This window comes from Papio anubis, chromosome 10 (genome assembly GCF_008728515.1).
Source record: "Papio anubis isolate 15944 chromosome 10, Panubis1.0, whole genome shotgun sequence".
NCBI classification, from domain to species: Eukaryota; Metazoa; Chordata; class Mammalia; order Primates; family Cercopithecidae; genus Papio; species Papio anubis.
This window is the reverse complement of record NC_044985.1, coordinates 121,649,102-121,666,272: the sequence shown is the minus strand read 5'-3', so window position 1 is coordinate 121,666,272 and position 17,171 is coordinate 121,649,102. Positions and strand designations below refer to the sequence as shown.

General features: G+C 40.6%; 1 protein-coding gene across 3 annotated transcripts in view; it reads right to left on the bottom strand.

The window, feature by feature from the left end:
• RBM44 (RNA binding motif protein 44) overlaps positions 1-16,903 on the bottom strand; it is a 44,458-nt gene extending 27,555 nt beyond the window's left edge. For 2 of the 3 annotated variants that reach the window (XM_021924192.2, XM_021924193.2), the window contains exons 1-2: positions 16,438-16,903; positions 1,470-1,560 (exon numbers count right to left, since the gene is read on the bottom strand). In XM_021924192.2, coding sequence (XP_021779884.1) covers positions 1,470-1,542 — 73 coding nt within the window. In that variant the 5' untranslated portion in view covers positions 1,543-1,560; positions 16,438-16,903. Of the gene's footprint in view, positions 1-1,469; positions 1,561-16,408 lie in introns of all 3 variants that reach the window. The other variant, XM_031651636.1, reaches the window with a different exon arrangement.
• Positions 16,904-17,171: the final 268 nt, after the last annotated feature.

Here is a 17,171-nt window from a genome sequence, read left to right as displayed (position 1 = left end):
TTTTAAAAATTATTTTAAGAGACAGAGTCTTGCTGTGTTGCCTGGGTGCTAGACTTGCATCAAACAATCTTCCTGCCTCAGCCACCCAAGTAGCTTGCCTGGCTTTAACTTTTTATAGTATCTTGTCATATCAGAATTTTCCAGGTTATTTAGTTAAATGAATCAGTCTTCTGTAACTTCTGGGTTTTGTGTCTTTGGTCTTCTCTACCAAGTAATTATAAAAATATTCTCCTATAATTTAATCTAATTGTGTGTGTGTAGGTGGGGTGGAGATTAACACTTAGTCTTTTTACACTACACAGAGTATTATTTTTCTCTTTAGCATAGGTAGGACTCTAACTTAACTTTCTTCCAAAATGAATGGTCAATTTGTCCTAATACCATTTGCCAAATAATCCACTGTTTTCCTTCTGAGCTGAAACAACACCTTTATCATATTCTGAAGTCTTCCTGTTTCTGTTTCAAGATTTTCTAAGAATTTGTTTCTATTTATTCCATTCCATTAACCTATTATCTTTTTGTATGACTGTATTACTGTTTTAATTATTATAGTATCACAGGTTATTTTTATATCTGGTAAGTTTTTTCCTGTATTTTAAAATTTATTTTACATTCTCTCCAACAGATTTTTTAAAGTTTATTTTTTGGGGACCATTTTGAATTGCATAAAATATCCTATTGGGATTTACTGAGATAGAGAACCATTATCATGTCCAATCTCCAGCAGCCTTTCCCTAGATTTCCAACATTTAATGTATGAATACAAAGTATACTGTTTATTCCATTAGGGTTCATGACTGACATCTTCATTGTATAACTTTATCATTTTAAAATGACCCTCTTAATCTTTTCTGCATTGATTATGCTCTTTATTACTATCACCCCAAATTTTTAAGTTAATTTGTTTAACTTGTTCATCGTTTTATCCTAAACTTTTCTTTTGTTTTAAATATGTCTCATGAACAACATAGAGTTTTTGTTTTAATCTAGAATATATATATCTTAATAGTTTAAGCTACATATAGTCATAAGCACATAAAGTTTAGTCATCTTGCTTTTTAGACTCTTGCCGTTTCTTATTTTCTTTCTCCCGTGACCCAAGAAAAATACATTTCAGATTTATGGGAAGAAGAAAACATACACAACTTGGGCAGTAGAAGTCAACCTGCGCACTTTCTGCTTATCACCCTGAAGGCAACTATACCTGTCAGCAGTTCCTGAAAGGCTGGCTGGACAGAAATCCTTTCTTCCTGCTCACTTTCCCTTTCCTAAAGATAGGTCCTGCCTAGACTGCCCTGATCCACCAAAAATCACCTGAGTCAATTTGGCAAGTTAAAAACATACTGAGGTCTTACCACCTTAGAGGGAGGAAGAGTTAAAAAGCAGCAACCTGAAGGGCAAACTGTCTGGCACAACACATTTAACACCCTTCCCCACCAAGAATAAGGGTAAGTGGCCTAGACTCTTACCTTTTTGGAGGTTGCCTCCATTACTGTGGTAGCCTTTACCAGATGCTGTCTCCACCACTGCAGTGGCCTGCATCACTCAAAGATATATAATCTAGAAAAGGTATAAATATTGAACTATTATTATATTTAAAAAGCATAAATTGACAACTACATGAAGGACAGAAAAGATATGTTCTTTTAAAATTTCCAAGGAACATTTTTAAAAAAACCAATGTGTTAGGTCACTAAAAGAAGTTTAAATATAAAAAATAGAGTCTTAAAACCAAAACATCACCCCATTTATGTCAAACCTAGATAAAAAGTTTCCAAGATAATTGGTACACTTACTAAAAACCAATGACGTGGCAAATCCATACAATGGAAAATCTTTCAGCAACAGAAAGAAATAAACTATTGATAGATGTTACCTTATGGGTTAATATCAAAAACATGCTGCATGAAAGAAACTAGATAAAAGAGATCACCTATTGTGTGATTCCATTCAAGTAAAACATCCACAGAAAGCAAATGTGTATAGAGAAAGTATACTAGTAGCTGCCTGGGATAGGCAGCTAGACGGGAAGAGAGATTAGCTATAAATGGGCATGGGGGATAAAAATGTTCTAAGATGGGTTTATGATGGGATGGTTGCAACACTTGATAAGGCTATTAAAAATCACTGAAATGAGTAAAATATAACTCAACAAAACTGTTTTAAAAAGGTAATAATGATGATTTTTTATTGATACATATTAGATGTATATATTTTGGGGGTACATGCGAAAATGACTCTGAACCCAGCTGCCACATGAAGCAGCCCAAGCTAATTACTGGTAGAACACCCCAATGGACACATGAATGATCCCAGAGGCAACAAGCAGAAGGAAGTCAGCCAACTCACAAAATCATTTTGAGCCTCTGTCCCCTACTTATCGTCACTGTCCATACCCCTAAAAGCTGAGTTGTCTACAGCAGAATTCTGGTAATCAAGTGTTATGAAGGTTCCTGATGAGTTTTTTTTAAAAAAAAAAAGGAATTCATTGTGTTTTAACTCTGAATTATTTCAATCACTGATCCTGAAAGAAATCATCTAAATGTACTCTCTCTGTTCTATAAGGAGAAGATATTAAAAAGCAGATCTCATGTCATGGAGACAGCCTTGTATCCTGACTTTGTCACTTAGTAAGCTGTGTGGACTTTGATAATTAAAATAAATTAATGACAATAAGAACACAGACTACCAAAATCTACAGGACATGGTCAAAGTTATATCCAAAAGAAGTCACAACTTTAGATGCTTATTATTACATAAAGCTAGAAATAAATGAACACTCAACTCTCAAGAATCTAGAAAAGATTAAAAATAAGCCAAAAAAGTTGAAAATATAATTAGTTAAGACAAAAACAGAAGTGATCACTTTAAAAACAGTAAAAATGGTAACTAAAATCGATAGCTATTCTTTTAAAAGACTAATAAAAGTAGGTAAATAACAGCTGGCCGCAGTGTCTCACACCTGTAATCCCAGCACTCTGGGAGGCTGAGGTGGGTGGATTGCATGAGCTCAGGAGTTTGAGACTAGGCTGGGCAATGTGGTGAATGAGACCTTGTCTCCACTAAAAATACAAATAATTAGCTGGGTGTGGTGGCGTGTGCCTGTAGTCCCAATTATGTGGGAGGCTGAGGCACGAGAATTACTTGAACCCGGCAGATGGAGGTTGCAGTGAGCTAAGATTGCACTACTGCACTCCAGCCTGGGTGACAACGTGAGACTCCAAAAAAAAAAAAAGTAGATAAAAGACAAGACAAATCTTGTTAAGAGAAGACTGAAACAAAAATGAGCATTGAGAAAAGGAGCATTTTAGCAAGCAATAAAGAGGTACTTTTAAAAATTGAGAATGCCATGTACGCCACTGAAGGATAATTTTAAAATTTAACAAAAATAGGCAATTTTCTAGGAAATTTTTATTTTAAAAAAGACTCAGAAGCAGGTGAACAGAGTATCAACATGAAAAAAAATGAAAAGGCCATCAAAGATACATCTTATATCAATTCCTATCAAACCACAGAGCAAAGAGAAATGGTGGCTGGGCACGGTGGCTCATGCCTGTAACACCAGCACTTTTGGAGGCTAAGGTGGGGAGATTACTTGAGGCCAGGAAGTTTGAGACCAGCCTGGGTAACATGGCAAAACCCTGACTCTACAAAAAATGCAAAAATTAGCCAGGCATGGTGGCGTGCCCCTGTAGTCCCAGCTACTTAGGAGGTTGGGGTGAGAGGATTGCTTGAGCCTGGCAGGTTGAGGTCCAGCGTGAGCTATGATCATGCCACTGCACTCCTGTCTGGGCAACTGGAAACCCAGTATTAAGGAAAAAAAAAAAGAAACAGTAATTCCTCAAAAATTAACACAAGAAATAAAGCATCGAACAGATAAAGGAATACTGATTTTTGTGGATATGTATTTGTATGTGAGGAGGAGAGGTTTATATGTTAAATAAGGTAGTCCAGGTGAAACTGAGGGGTTAATTTGATCAGGTCTGCCTGCCCTGTTTGCCTTTGGTAGCTTTCGTCTTGTCATTTTTTTTCTTTTCTTATGAAGCTGAAGGCTGCAGAAGCTGAAGGCTGTGACATTCAAACTTAACCTTCCCTGGCTACTTTATAGATAATGTTCAAAGGTCACCACAGTAACGGTTGCTCGGTTTTTCAGAAACTTGGGCCAGCTTCTGTCCAATTCAAACTGGTCGAGACAACGGATCCTTCAACTGGGCCAGTGCAAATACCTGAGAGGTGGCCTTTTGATGCTGGAGGGTCAAAAATGCCACCCTCAGATCCTCCTAAGCATCCTATGAAATGCCATGAACTCTGGCTAGGTTTGTGCAGAATAAACCTGTTACTTCCTTTTTACTCCATGCCAATTACCTTTCCTCATGCCTTAGACCACTCTACTTCCCTAACCCATAAATATCCCTAAGCCTTATCTTCTTCAGGGAGGCAGATTCGAGAGCTCTTCTCCCTCCCTCCTCCTTGCTCAATGCCCTTGCAAAAAAATTTTTCTCTTTTGCAAAATTCATGTTACAGTGATTGATTTACTGTGCATAGGCATAATGGATCTGGAGCTGGCCAGTAATGAAGGAATACTTCTCTGATAAGGTGAGACTTGGAAAATAAACTGAAAGAGAAGAAAAGAACCATGCAGATACCTAGCCAGTCAGGATGTGATAGCTGGGACCACAGTGACTGCAATAGAGGAGATAAAAAGTGATTAGATACTGGATCTACTGAGGTTCAAACCAAGAGGATTTGTCTTTGTTAAAATGAATGCACATTGTAAGAGAAACAGGTATCTATTTGACATTCAAATGGAGATATAAAGGTCTGGAGATCAGCAAAATTACCTACAGCTGCATTGAGCAGCAGCCACACGTGGCTATTAAACACTTGAAATCTGGTTAATCTGAATTGAGATGTTTTGTAGTGTAAAACACACACCAGATTTCAGAAACTTCATATGAAAAACATATAATATCTCATTAACATTTTATTTGATTACATGTTGAAATATTTTTTATATACTGGGTTAAATAAAACATTAAAAATAACTTCACCTCTTTCTGCCTTTTTAAAAAATAATAAAGGGGCTGGAGTATTATCATGAAGGTTTGCCATTTTTGATTTATTCTTCAGTCAAAAGGTTTTTTTGTTTTGTTTAAAGAGAAGGGGTTTGCTCTTTTACCCAGGCTGGAGTGCAGTCGCACAATCACAGCTCACTGCAGCCCCGAACTCCTGGGTTAAAGTAATCCTCCCACCCCAGCCAGCCTCCTGAGTAGCTGGGATTACAGGCATGAGCCACTGTGTGTGGCTACTAGAAAATTTCAAATCACATATATTGCTTGTATTGCATTTCTGCTGAATAGCACTGACCTAGTTAGTGATACAAATTCGGGAATCATCAGAATAGAGATTTAAATCTATGAACTTGAATGTAATTACCTACTGCTTGAATATAGAAACAGGCAGAGTAGAGACTCAAGAATTAGGTGCTTAGGCATTCCAAAGTTGAAAAAGGTTGAAGAGATAAAGAGGAGCCAACAAAGGAGAGTGAGAAGGAGCAATATGTGTGGTAGGAGAAAGACCAGTAGATGCAGATATGGAATATTGAAAGATGCCTTTCTTGAGTAGACTCACAAGTAAAAGAAAGAACTAGAGACATTAAGTATACACATTTCATTCAAATTTCTTGCTGTAAAAGGAAACAAAGGAAGGAGATAGTCGGGGGGTCAAGAAAAAATTTTAAAAAATAATTAGAACCAAGAAAAAGATTAAACAAAATGATAAACTCAGGAAAATTATTTCAAACAAAGAGGTAATAGACCTAATGCATAAAGTACTCCTGCAAACTAGTAATATACCAAAAGAAAAGTATATGAAAGTTATGTTTGGACAATTCATAAGACTTGAGTCAACTATATTAAAAAGATATAAACTAGTTACTGTCAAAAATGCAAATTAAAATGGATGGATTCTTGATTATCAAATTGGTAGAGACTGATCATACACTGTATTATTAAGGGTCATGAAATGGACATTCATATATAATGAGAACTGAAATTCTTCCAACCTTCTGAAAGATGATTTGGCAATGTTGGGTACATATTCCTTGACCTAGAAATGATTTTTCTAGGACTATTCCTATGGAAAAAAGCTGACATATATGTTTGATGATACGCACAATTATGTTCACTGAAGAATTATTTTTTAGTAACAAATTTTAAAACAGCCAAGGAGATTGCATCAAAAAGTATAGCGTTTTAATATAATGGAATACCTATCATGCAGCTTATAAAAACAAGAGAGGTAGATTTTTATTTATAATATGGAAAATGTTTATAAAATACTGGGGATTTCTAGAAGTAGTTTCCTTTATAAGACTCCAGTTGAACTTATTTAGACCTTTTCACTGTATCTGTCACATCTCTTGCCTTGCTTCTGTATTTTTTCCATCCTTTTGTCTCTCCATGCTTCAGTCTGGATAGTTTAACCTTCTATTTCACAAATTCTTTCTATAGTTCTAATTTTGATGTGAAACCCATTCATTGAGTTCCTAATTGACTTGAAATTTTTTAGTTCTAGAATTTTTACCTAGTTTTTTTTTTTTTTTTTTTTTCTGTTATGCTTTTTTGGCGGGGAGAGGGTGAGGGGACAGGGCCTTGCTCTGTCACCCAGGCTGGAGTGCAGTGGGGCGACCATGGCTCACTGCAGTCTTGACCTCCCAGGCTCAAGTGATCCTCTCACCTCAGTTTCCCTAGTAGCTAGGTGCAAGCCACCATGCCCAGCTAATCTTTGTGTTTTTTGTAGAGATGGGGTTTTGCCATCTCTGGCTGGTCTTGAACTCCTCGACTCCAGTGATCTACCCGCCTCAACCTCCCAAAGTGCTAGGATTACAGGCCTGAGCCACTGCACTCGGCCCTGTAATGCCATTTTTAATGCATGATTTGTAGTAAAACTTTTAACATTAGCTGTTCTCTTCTGAAAGACAGTAAATAGTCATTTTACAGTCTGTATTTAGTAACTCCAGTAACTGGAATCTCTGTGGATCTGTTTGTATTGTCTATTATTGTTTTCTGGCTCATTATGTCTTGTCATTTTGGATGTCTGGTGATGTTTTAATTATGTTCTAGAACTATATTTGGTAAGTTGTATATATAAATAATTTGAACCCTAAAATGGTGTTATTGTCCCTCAAAGAGAACTTGTTTGCTACTTCTAGGTGCCATAGGGAATTAGTAATCTGGAATCTCTTTAACTGAAATTTGAGATATTCTAGGCTGCACAGAAAAGTATAGTCTGAGGAAGGGCTGGTTTACTTTAATTGTAAGGCACAGCCCTCTAGGATCCTAAGCACATTGGATCCCAAGCCAAATAATCTATTCCTTGGGTCTCACCTCTGATCACCTGAAGACTCTGACTCTTGTCCTCTTACTGCCCTAAGGCTGTCAAAAGCACAGCCTATCCTCTCATTTCTTTTAAATTCACAAATATTTTCAGGGCAAAAGTTGTTTGTAATGCTAGGCTTACTTCTTAAGGTTCCCATTCTTTCGCAAATTGTGACCTGGTAACTTCTTATCTGACGAGTTCTCAGATGCTTTTGAGAAGATTTTAAAAAATATTTTTCCGGGACTGGGCACAGTGGCTCAGGCCTGTAATCCCAGCACTTTGAGAGGCCAAGGTGGCGGATCACTTGAAGTTAGGAGTTTGAGACCAGCTTGGTCAACATGGTGAAATGTCTCTACTAAAAATATAAAAAATTAGCCAGGTGTGGTGGCAGGTGCCTGTAATCTCAGCTTCTAGGGAGGCTGAGGCAGGAGAATCACTTGAACCTGGGAGGTAGAGGTTGCAGTGAGCCAAGATTGCACCACTGCACTCCATCCTGAGCAACAGAGCAAGACTCCATCTCAATTTTTTTTTTCCCCTAGGTGTTTAAATTGCCTTCAGTGAGTAAGAGGCCTGCATTACTTAGCCTGTCATTATCCTTATTATTAAAAATTTAAATGAAGTTCTTACATGACACAAGTGAAATCTCTTGATTTAAAGACAAACTATTAAAATGATACATTTATCTACTTATAAATGAAAATACGCAGTTTTAGAGAATTTATGAAAAAGATAATCTTATAAAATTGAGAAATCTTAAAAAGTAGATATTGTGGCAGTGACAGTGGGACTTACTAAACTCCCTGTATCTACCCCCACCCATTTTCAAAACTCCTTGCCAGGTGGGCAACTTCTGAGCAGAATGCTCTGGGTAGAAGAAATATACATTAAGGTCAAAGCATGTGATAGCTTCATCAGCAGTTTGTAACTACAAATACACATATTAGTGTTTGACAAGTCTTAAGGAGGGAGTCCCCCTGCAGATTTCTGGAGCTTTTCTTCTATATATCTCCCTTCTCTCAGGAACACTGTCCTGCAATTTCTAACTGCTTTAACCTTTCTGAACTCCAATCTCTAGCTCAACTCAGGGAGACTTCTGCTGTGCTTGAAGTCCTTGTTCTTTTTCCATGGTATGCAATGTGCTTCCAGGCAGGAAGCCAGGCTATAATCATAGGACTCACGCTGGGTGTTTCCTTTCTCTCAGAAATCACAGTCCTACACTGTGTCATATAATAGTTTTCTCACACAGGTTCTATGTTAAGAAACTAGAAAAAGCAGGAATATTAAGCCCAAAGAAAGTAGGATGGAAACAATAAAAGAGGAGAAGTAAACAAAATAGATGAATAGATAAAAGTTAATAAAACCAGAAACTGTTTCTTTAAAAAGACTGACAAAATTTATAACCCTTCTTATGCCTTTCTTAGACTTACCTAAGAAAAAGAGACAACACAAAATACCAATGTCATGAATAATAAAGGAACATTACTATGGGATCTACAGCCATTAAAATGACAGAGGATATAATAAACAACTTTATCTGCCAAATTCTACAACTCAGATGGACATACTTCCTTGAAAACCACCTTCCAAAATGAATACAAGAAGAAATAAATAAGGCTGATGTCAAGAAGAGTATTTCCTAGGTTGTCTTCTAAGATTTTTATAGTTTATGGTCTTACTTTTGTTGTTGTTGTTGTTTTTAATTTTTTTGAGACAGGGTCTTGCTCTGTCACCCAGGCTGGAGTGCAGTGGTGCCATCAGAGCTCACTGCAGCCTTGACCTCCCAGGCTCAAGTGATCCTCCCACCTTAGCACTCCCCCACACACCCCCTTGAGTAGCTGGGACTACAGGTGCACAATACCATGCCTGGCTAATTTTAAAATTCTCTGTAGAGGCAGGGTCTCCCTATGTTGTCCAGGCTGGTCTCAAACTCCTGGGCCCAAGCAGTCCTCCCGCCATGGCCTCCCAAAGTGCTAGGGTTACAGGCTTGAGCCACTGCACCTGGCCTTGAGGTCTTACATTTAAATCTTTGATTCATTTTCAGTTAATTTTGGTATATGGTGAAAGGTAGATGTCTATCTCCAATCTTCTGCATATGACTAGACAGTTATTCCAGCACCATTTATTTGAATAAGGGAGTCCTTCTCCCATTGCTTTGGCTCTTCAGGCTCTTTCTTGGTTCCATATGAATTTAGAATAGTTTTTTTCTAATTGTGTGAAAATAATATTGGTAGTTTCATAGGAATAGTGTTAAATCTGTAGATTGATTTGGGGAGTATGGCCATTTTTACAATATCTATTCTTTTTATCCATGAGCATGGATTTCATTTATTTGTGTTGTCTGATTTCTTTCAGCAGTGCTTTACAGTACTCCTTGTAGAGATCCTTCACCTCCCTGGTAAGCTGTATTCATAGGCATTTCATTTTCTTTGTGACTACTGTAAGTGGATTGAGTTCTTGATTCCACTCTCAGCCTTGTCATTGTTGGTGTATATAAATGCTACTGGTTTTTGTACATTGATATATCCTGAAACTTTGCTGAAGTTGTTTATCAGATCTAGGAGCTTTTAGGCAGAGACTATGGGGTTTTCTAGGTACAGAATCATACAGTCTGCAAACAGAGACAGTTTGACTTCCTCTCTTCCTATTTGGATGCCTTTTATTTCTTTCTCTTGCTCAATTGCTCTGGCGAGGACTACAATGAAGAAGAGTGGTGAAAGTGAGCATCCTTGTCTTGTTCCAGTTCTCAGGAGGAATAGTTCGAGCTTCTGCCCGTTCAGTATAATGTTGGCTGTGGGTTTGCCTTGGCAAAGAATGTGTAAGTCCCCAAAAGCAATTGCAGGAAAAAAAAAAAAAAGACAAGTGGGACCTAATTAAACTAAAGAGCTTATGCATAGCAAAAGAAACTATTAACAGAGTAAACAGACAACCTGCAAAATGGGGGAAGATATTTGCAAATTATGCATCTGCTATCTATAGATTCTGGCCTAATATCCAGAATCTATAGGGAATTTAAACAAATCAGTAAGTGAAAAACAACTTTATTAAAAAATGGTCAAAGGACATAAACAGACACATCTCAAGAGAAAACATATGAGCAGCTAACAAATATTTAAAAATGCTCAGCATCACTAATCAGAGAAATGCAAATCAAAACCACAATGTAATACCATCTCACACCAGCCAGAATGGCTATTATGAAAAAGTCAAAAAACAACAGATGCTGGCAAGGCTGTGGAGAAAAGGGAACTGTTGGTGGGAATGTAAATTAGTCCAGCTACTGTGGAAAACAGTCTGGAGATTTCTCAACTTAAAACAGAGCTACCATTCGACCCAGCAATCCCATTACTAGGTATATACTAACAGGAAAATAAATCATTCTACCAAAAAGACACATGCACTTGTACATTCATCACTGTGCTATTCACAATAGCAAAGACAGAATCAACCCAGTGCCCATCAGTGGTAGACTGGATAAAGAAAATGTGGTATTCGTCAGGCATGGTGGCGTACGCCTATAATCCCAGCACTTTGGGAGGCTGAGGAGGGTGCATCGCCTGAGGTCAGGAGTTTGAGACCAGCCTAGCCAATATGGTGAAACCCTGTCTCTACTAAAAATACAAAAATTAGCTGGGCATGGTGGCACACGCTTGCAGTCCCAGCTACTTGGGAGGCTGAGGCAGGAGAACCCCAGAAGTTGCAGTCAGCCCAGATTGCTCCACTGCACCCCAGCCTCGGTGACAAAGCAAGACTCTGTCTCAAAAAAAAGAAAAAAGAAAAAAAAGTCTAAGGCATATTCAATAAATGGTACTGGCACAAGTAGATTTCTACAATCTAGATTTTTACCTGGAGGGGAAAAAATGCCTGGACCCACACCACATCACACACAACAATAAAAGGGAGATTAATCATATTTTTAAATGTGAAAACCAAATTTATAATGCTTCTCAAAACACAACAGAATATATTCATGACTTTGGAATAGGCAAAGATTTCTTAGAACACAAAAGGTGTTAATTTAAAAGTTGTTGATTGGGATTCTGCAAAATTAAGAAACTTCTCCTCATCAAAAGACATTACTTAAAAAATGGAAACACAAGCCAAAGACTGGAATAAAGTATTCACAATCCATATATCCAAAAGAAGATGCTTATTCAGATTACATAAATAACGTGTACAAACAGATTTTTTAAATTGCTTATAGGTATGAAAACATGCTCAACATCATTAGTCATCAGGGAAATGCAAATTTAAACAACCACAGTACCACTTTGCATTCATTAGAATGGCTTAAAATTTGTGTGCGTGTGTGTGTCTCTCTGTCACCCAGAGAGAGAGAGTGTGTGTGTGTGTGTGTGTGTCTCGCTCTGTCGCTCAGGCTGGAGTGCAGTGGTGTGATCTTGGCTCACTGCAACCCCTACCTCCCAGGTCAAAGTGATTCTCCTGCCTCAGCCTCCTTTGTAGCTAGGACTACAGGCGCGCACCACCACACACAGCTAATTTTTGTATTTTTAGTGCAGATGGGGTTTCACCATGTTGGCCAGGTTGGTCTTAAACTCCTGACCTCAAGTGATCCACTTGGGTCCTGAACTCCTGAGCTCAAGCGATCTACCCGCCTTGGCCTCCCAAAGTGCTGGGATTACAGGCATGAGCCACTGCACCTGGCCAAAATGGCTTTTAAAAAGAGTGCTAACACCAGATATTGGTGAGGATGTGGACAAACTAGAATTCTTAAACATTGCTTGAGGGAATACAAATTGTTAAAACCATTTGGAAACTGGGCAATTTCTAATGATGTTAGATAATGTCTACCCTATTACCAAGCAATTACACTTCCAGTTTCAGGGATGAATACCTTTATTTGGAGAAACATTCTTCAATACATTATTCAATAATTACTGAGCCTGTGTTTTCTAAGTTACATGTTAAGTGTTGAGGACAAAGAGGTGATCAGTCACTGGCTCTATGAAGCACAACAGGCATACAATTTCCAAGAGGGGGATGCATGCACATAAATCTTCTATAAATTTAGAGTACGTTTTCCCAAACTTACCTGATATAAGAATCACTTGGGGCGCTCATTAAAAATATAGATTCAACAGCCTAATTTGGGGCTCAGAAACAATACTTGAGGACAACAGTCTACAACCTTTTTGGTACCAGACACCAGTTTTGTGTAAGATAATTTTTCCACGGACCGGAGGATTGGAGGTAGGGTAGTGGCTTTGAGCTGAAACTGTTCTACCTCAGATCATCAGGCATTAGTTAGATTCTCATAGGTAGCACGCAACCTAGATCCCTCACATGCACAGTTCACAACAGGGTTTGAGTTCCTATGAGAATCTAATGCTGCTGCTGATCTGACAGGAGGCAGAGCTCAGGCTGGGGGTTGGGAACCCCTGCCCTAAGAAATTCCTACAGTCTGGATATTTTGAGAAACACAAGGTGCTATGGGAAATATTCAAGACTTAACCTAGTCTAAGGATTAGTGAAGGCTTTTCAGAGAGTTACTTAACCTCAGATCTGAATGATGAGTAAGAGCTAGCCATTGGGGGTAGGACTCCTTTAGTATTGATTTTGACTGAAAGGATAAAATGTAACATGCTCAAAAATGTATTTGGAGTTTTTCAAACTGCTAGTTGTTTTTAAAAAGCAATTAATTTTATGTTCAAATCCTTGCTAGAAAAAAGGATAAAAAGAAATTAAAAACTAAAATTCTGACCAAGAAAAATATAACCTGTACCTACTTTGGGATTCACAAAGTTAAATAAGACAATTAGGGGTTAAATAAGACAGTTACATAGACAATAATTGTATAGCATGGTTGCATTAATAAAGGTAAGGGCCGGGCGCGGTGGCTCACGCCTGTAATCCCAGCACTTTGGGAGGCCGAGGCGGGCGGATCACGAGGTCAGGAGATCAAGACCATCCTGGCTAACACGGTGAAACCCCGTCTCTACTAAAAATGCAAAAAATTAGCCGGGCGAGGCGGCTAGTCCCAGCTACTCGGGACTGAGGCGTGAATGGCGTGAACCCGGGAGGCGGAGCTTGCAGTGAGCCGAGATCGCGCCACTGCACTCCAGCCTGGGCGACTAAGCGAGACTCTGTCTCAAACAAATAAATAAATAAATAAATAAAGGTAAGGAAAAACTTATCAAAAAAGTAAATGATGGTCAAGTAGGGGCTAGCCAGGCTAAGAAGCAGGAAAGGGCATAGAGCATCCCAATGTAAAAGGAGAAATAAGGAATGGCTCCAAGATGAGTCATTCCTTCTTCTTAGATGATAACTAGAGTTATTATGTATGAAAATGAACTAGTCTGGCCAGGTGCAGTGGCTCACACTTGTAATCCCAGCACTATAGGAGGCCGAGGCAGGCAGATTGCTTGAGCTCAGGAGTTCCAGACCAGCCTAGGCAACATGGTGAAACCTGTCTCTAACAAAAATATAAGAAATTAGTTGGGCATGGTGGTGCAAGCCTGTGTTCCCAGCTACTTGGGAAGCTGAAGTGGGAGGATCACTTGAACCCAGGAGATGGAGGTTGCAGTGGGCCAAGATAATTCAAACACATATATATTTGATACATCTGATTGTTCAAAATATTGTATATATATATATATATCTAGATCAGGGTCTCACTCTGTTGCCCAGGCTGGAGGCTGGAGTGCTATGGCAGCAACACAGCTCACGGCAGTCTCAACCTCCCTGGGGGGTTCAGGTGATCCTTCCACCTCAGCCTCCCGAGTGGCTGAACTACAGGCATGCACCACCATGCCTGGATAACTTTTTTGTAGAGACAGGGCTTCACCATGCTGCCTAGGATGGTCTCCTCGCTCATGGGATCCACCTACCTCAGTCTTCCAAAGTGTTGGGATTATAGGCATGAACCACTGCACCCAGCCAGCTCTTCATATTCTTAAAAAGTATTGAGAACCCTGGCTGGGCACGGTGGCTCACGCCTGTAATCCCAACACTTTGGGAGGCTGAGGTGGGTGGATTACTTGAGGTCAGGAGTTTGAGACCAGTCTGGCCAACATGGTGAAACCCTGTCTCTACTAAAAATACAAAAAATTAGCTGGGTGTAGTAGTGGGTGCCTGTAATCCCAGCTACTCAGGAGGCTGAGCCAGGAGAATCACTTGAATCCGGGAGGCAGAGGTTGCAGTGAGCCAAGATCACGTCATTGCACTCCAGCCTGGGTAACAAGAGTGAAACTCTGTCTCAAAAAAAAAAAAAAAATTGAGAGTCCCAAGGAGTATTTTTTTTATTTGGGTAATATCCATCAATACTTACCATATTACAAATTAAAGCAACATTTTCAAATATTTATTAATTTATTCTTAGAAAGTACATTCATTACTTAAGTAAAGTTTTAAATTAAAAACACATTTTCAAAAAATTGGTGAGAAAAGCAACACTATTTCAAGCTGGATTCTCATTCACATCTGATTCTACACTCAAATCTGCATTTACTGAAATCTGCAGTGTGTTGCAAGCTTCATTCTTAAATATGAAGACACCCAAAGTTAAAAACGTTTGCCAAAGAGAAAATTGTAGTATAACGAAAGTACTTGTAGATCATGTATGCCCTAGAGGTCTATTATCTAGAATATAGAAAAAACTCTTACAACTGAACAATAAAAAGGCAAACAACCCAATATTAAGAATGAGCAAATGACTTGACAAAGAGGATATAAAAATAGCCAATAAACACATGAAAATATGCTCAATTTATCAAGAGTCATGGGGGAAATGCAAATCAAAACCAAAAGATATCACTTCACACCCACTAGGATGACAGTAACAGTTAACAGTAACAGTGTTGAGCAGGTCATGGAGAAATCAGAACCCTCATCCATTGCTGGTGGGAATGTAACACGGGGCAGCCACTCTGGAGAAGTATGGCAGTTCCTCAGAAAGTTAAACACAAGATAACCACATGATCCAGCAACTCTACTCCTAGGTACATGCCCATTTTTATTATTTTCTTTTAGTTCTCACTTACCAAACTATTTCCTCCAGTGCACCAAACTCCAGGGAATGGTATCGCCAGAACTCAGCCAGAAATCACAGGACTCGCCCTTGACACCTACCTCCCTTATCCCTGAGGTCTTGTCAATTTTAACTCCTGACTCTCACAACTATGCAGGCAATCATCTCACATCTGGCCAGAATCATCTTTCTAAAATGCTTATCGAATCAGTTACGCTCCTGCTTAAAACTCAGCAACGGACTGTCACTGTTTTCAGACAGATTAAAATCTGAATAAGCCCTGTAAAACCCAACAATGGTCCTCTGTGTTAACCTGGGCACTTTGTGTCTTCCAGATACACCCTCCTTTCCTTTTCCTTAAAAAGTCAGGCCCTGGCCGGGCGCGGTGGCTCACGCCTGTAATCCCAGCACTTTGGGAGGCCGAGGCGGGTGGATCACGAGGTCAGGAGATCGAGACCAAACCCCTAAAAATACAAAAAGTCTCTACTAAAAATACAAAAAGTCAGGTCCTGTTCGTTCTCTCGCCTGCCCACTCCCCACCCCACCTTTAATTCACGCTCAACTTCAGATCCCATCTTAAATACGCGCTTCTTAAGGAAATGGTCCTGGCCCCTCACGCTAGGTCAGGAGCTGGTGCCTCCTCCAGGGCGTCCGACGCGTCCTCAAGGGCACACACGCCTGAGTACAGAATGCACCTCGCGTCCCCCTGTCGCTAGAGTCCCCGCCACGCAGCAGAGGCTCCACCAGTCTCCGCGGCAAGAATAAGCATACGCGCGAATTTCTAGCTTTCCCCAGGGACATAACCGCGTTTGAGTGACCGACCCCCCGCGACTTCCTTCGAGACCGACTTTTGCGGTGCCGGCACTCCAGTGCCGCCCGAGGAACGCGCCAGTCCCCAGCCCGCCTAGCTGGCCTCGCCTACACCGCCGTTCGGAGTCCCCGCGTGCCTCAGCGGGACGGGCCTCGCCGCCGGGACCGGCCACACGCGGGGTTCGCCATCCCCAACCGCTCAAGCCCATGGCCTCGCTGGCCTCGCCGCCCGACCTGCCGCCCCGCGTCTCTGTCCGTCGCACCTCGGAGCCGCTAGATAGCTACCGCCGCTGCCCTCTCCAAGGGCCGGTGCCCCGCTCTCTGCAGCCGCCTCCGAGCCAGTGGCGTCACCAGCGCAGCCGCGGCGCCTGCCGGGTAACGGTCCCCGGCGGCCCGCCCACCGCCTGTTGGTCAGTATGAAAAGCGCGGCACTGTGATTGGCCCAGCCTGTGGGCGCGAAAGCGCGGGAAGGAGGCCGCGTACTTGAATATTGCATGACGTAGAAGAGATTGTGGGCGTCTGGCTTGGAGCGCAGAGCGCCCTCGAGACTTTCCCGCTTTGCAGCCTGAAACCCTCTTCTGGACCGTGCAGCTCTGCAAAGCCACCATATGAAAATACTTGGAAGCGCTGCTTCTGCCAGCAGAGGCCGGACTGCCCCTCGTTTGGGTCTGGTGCAGGCCGAGTCCTCCGCCCTCCGTGGTGGGACGGGGCCCGGCCTCCTTGCCGAACTGTTTCCCAGGCCGCATGGTCCCTCCTGGTGTTTGGCTTGTCCTCTGCCCATCTTCTGGAAATGCCGTTAGCAGGGTCGGGCCGCGGCTAGGATGAGGCCAGTGAGGCATTTGTCACGGGCACAGGAGTTTAGAGGCTGCCAAAATCGCAGCAATCAAGATAAATAATATTTTAATGCAGTCTCTAAAAAAGGTCAAGAGTAATGAAAAAATTCAGTCCTATTTTTTTCCTTTCACATCAGACTCTTAAAATGGCTCCACAGGGTACA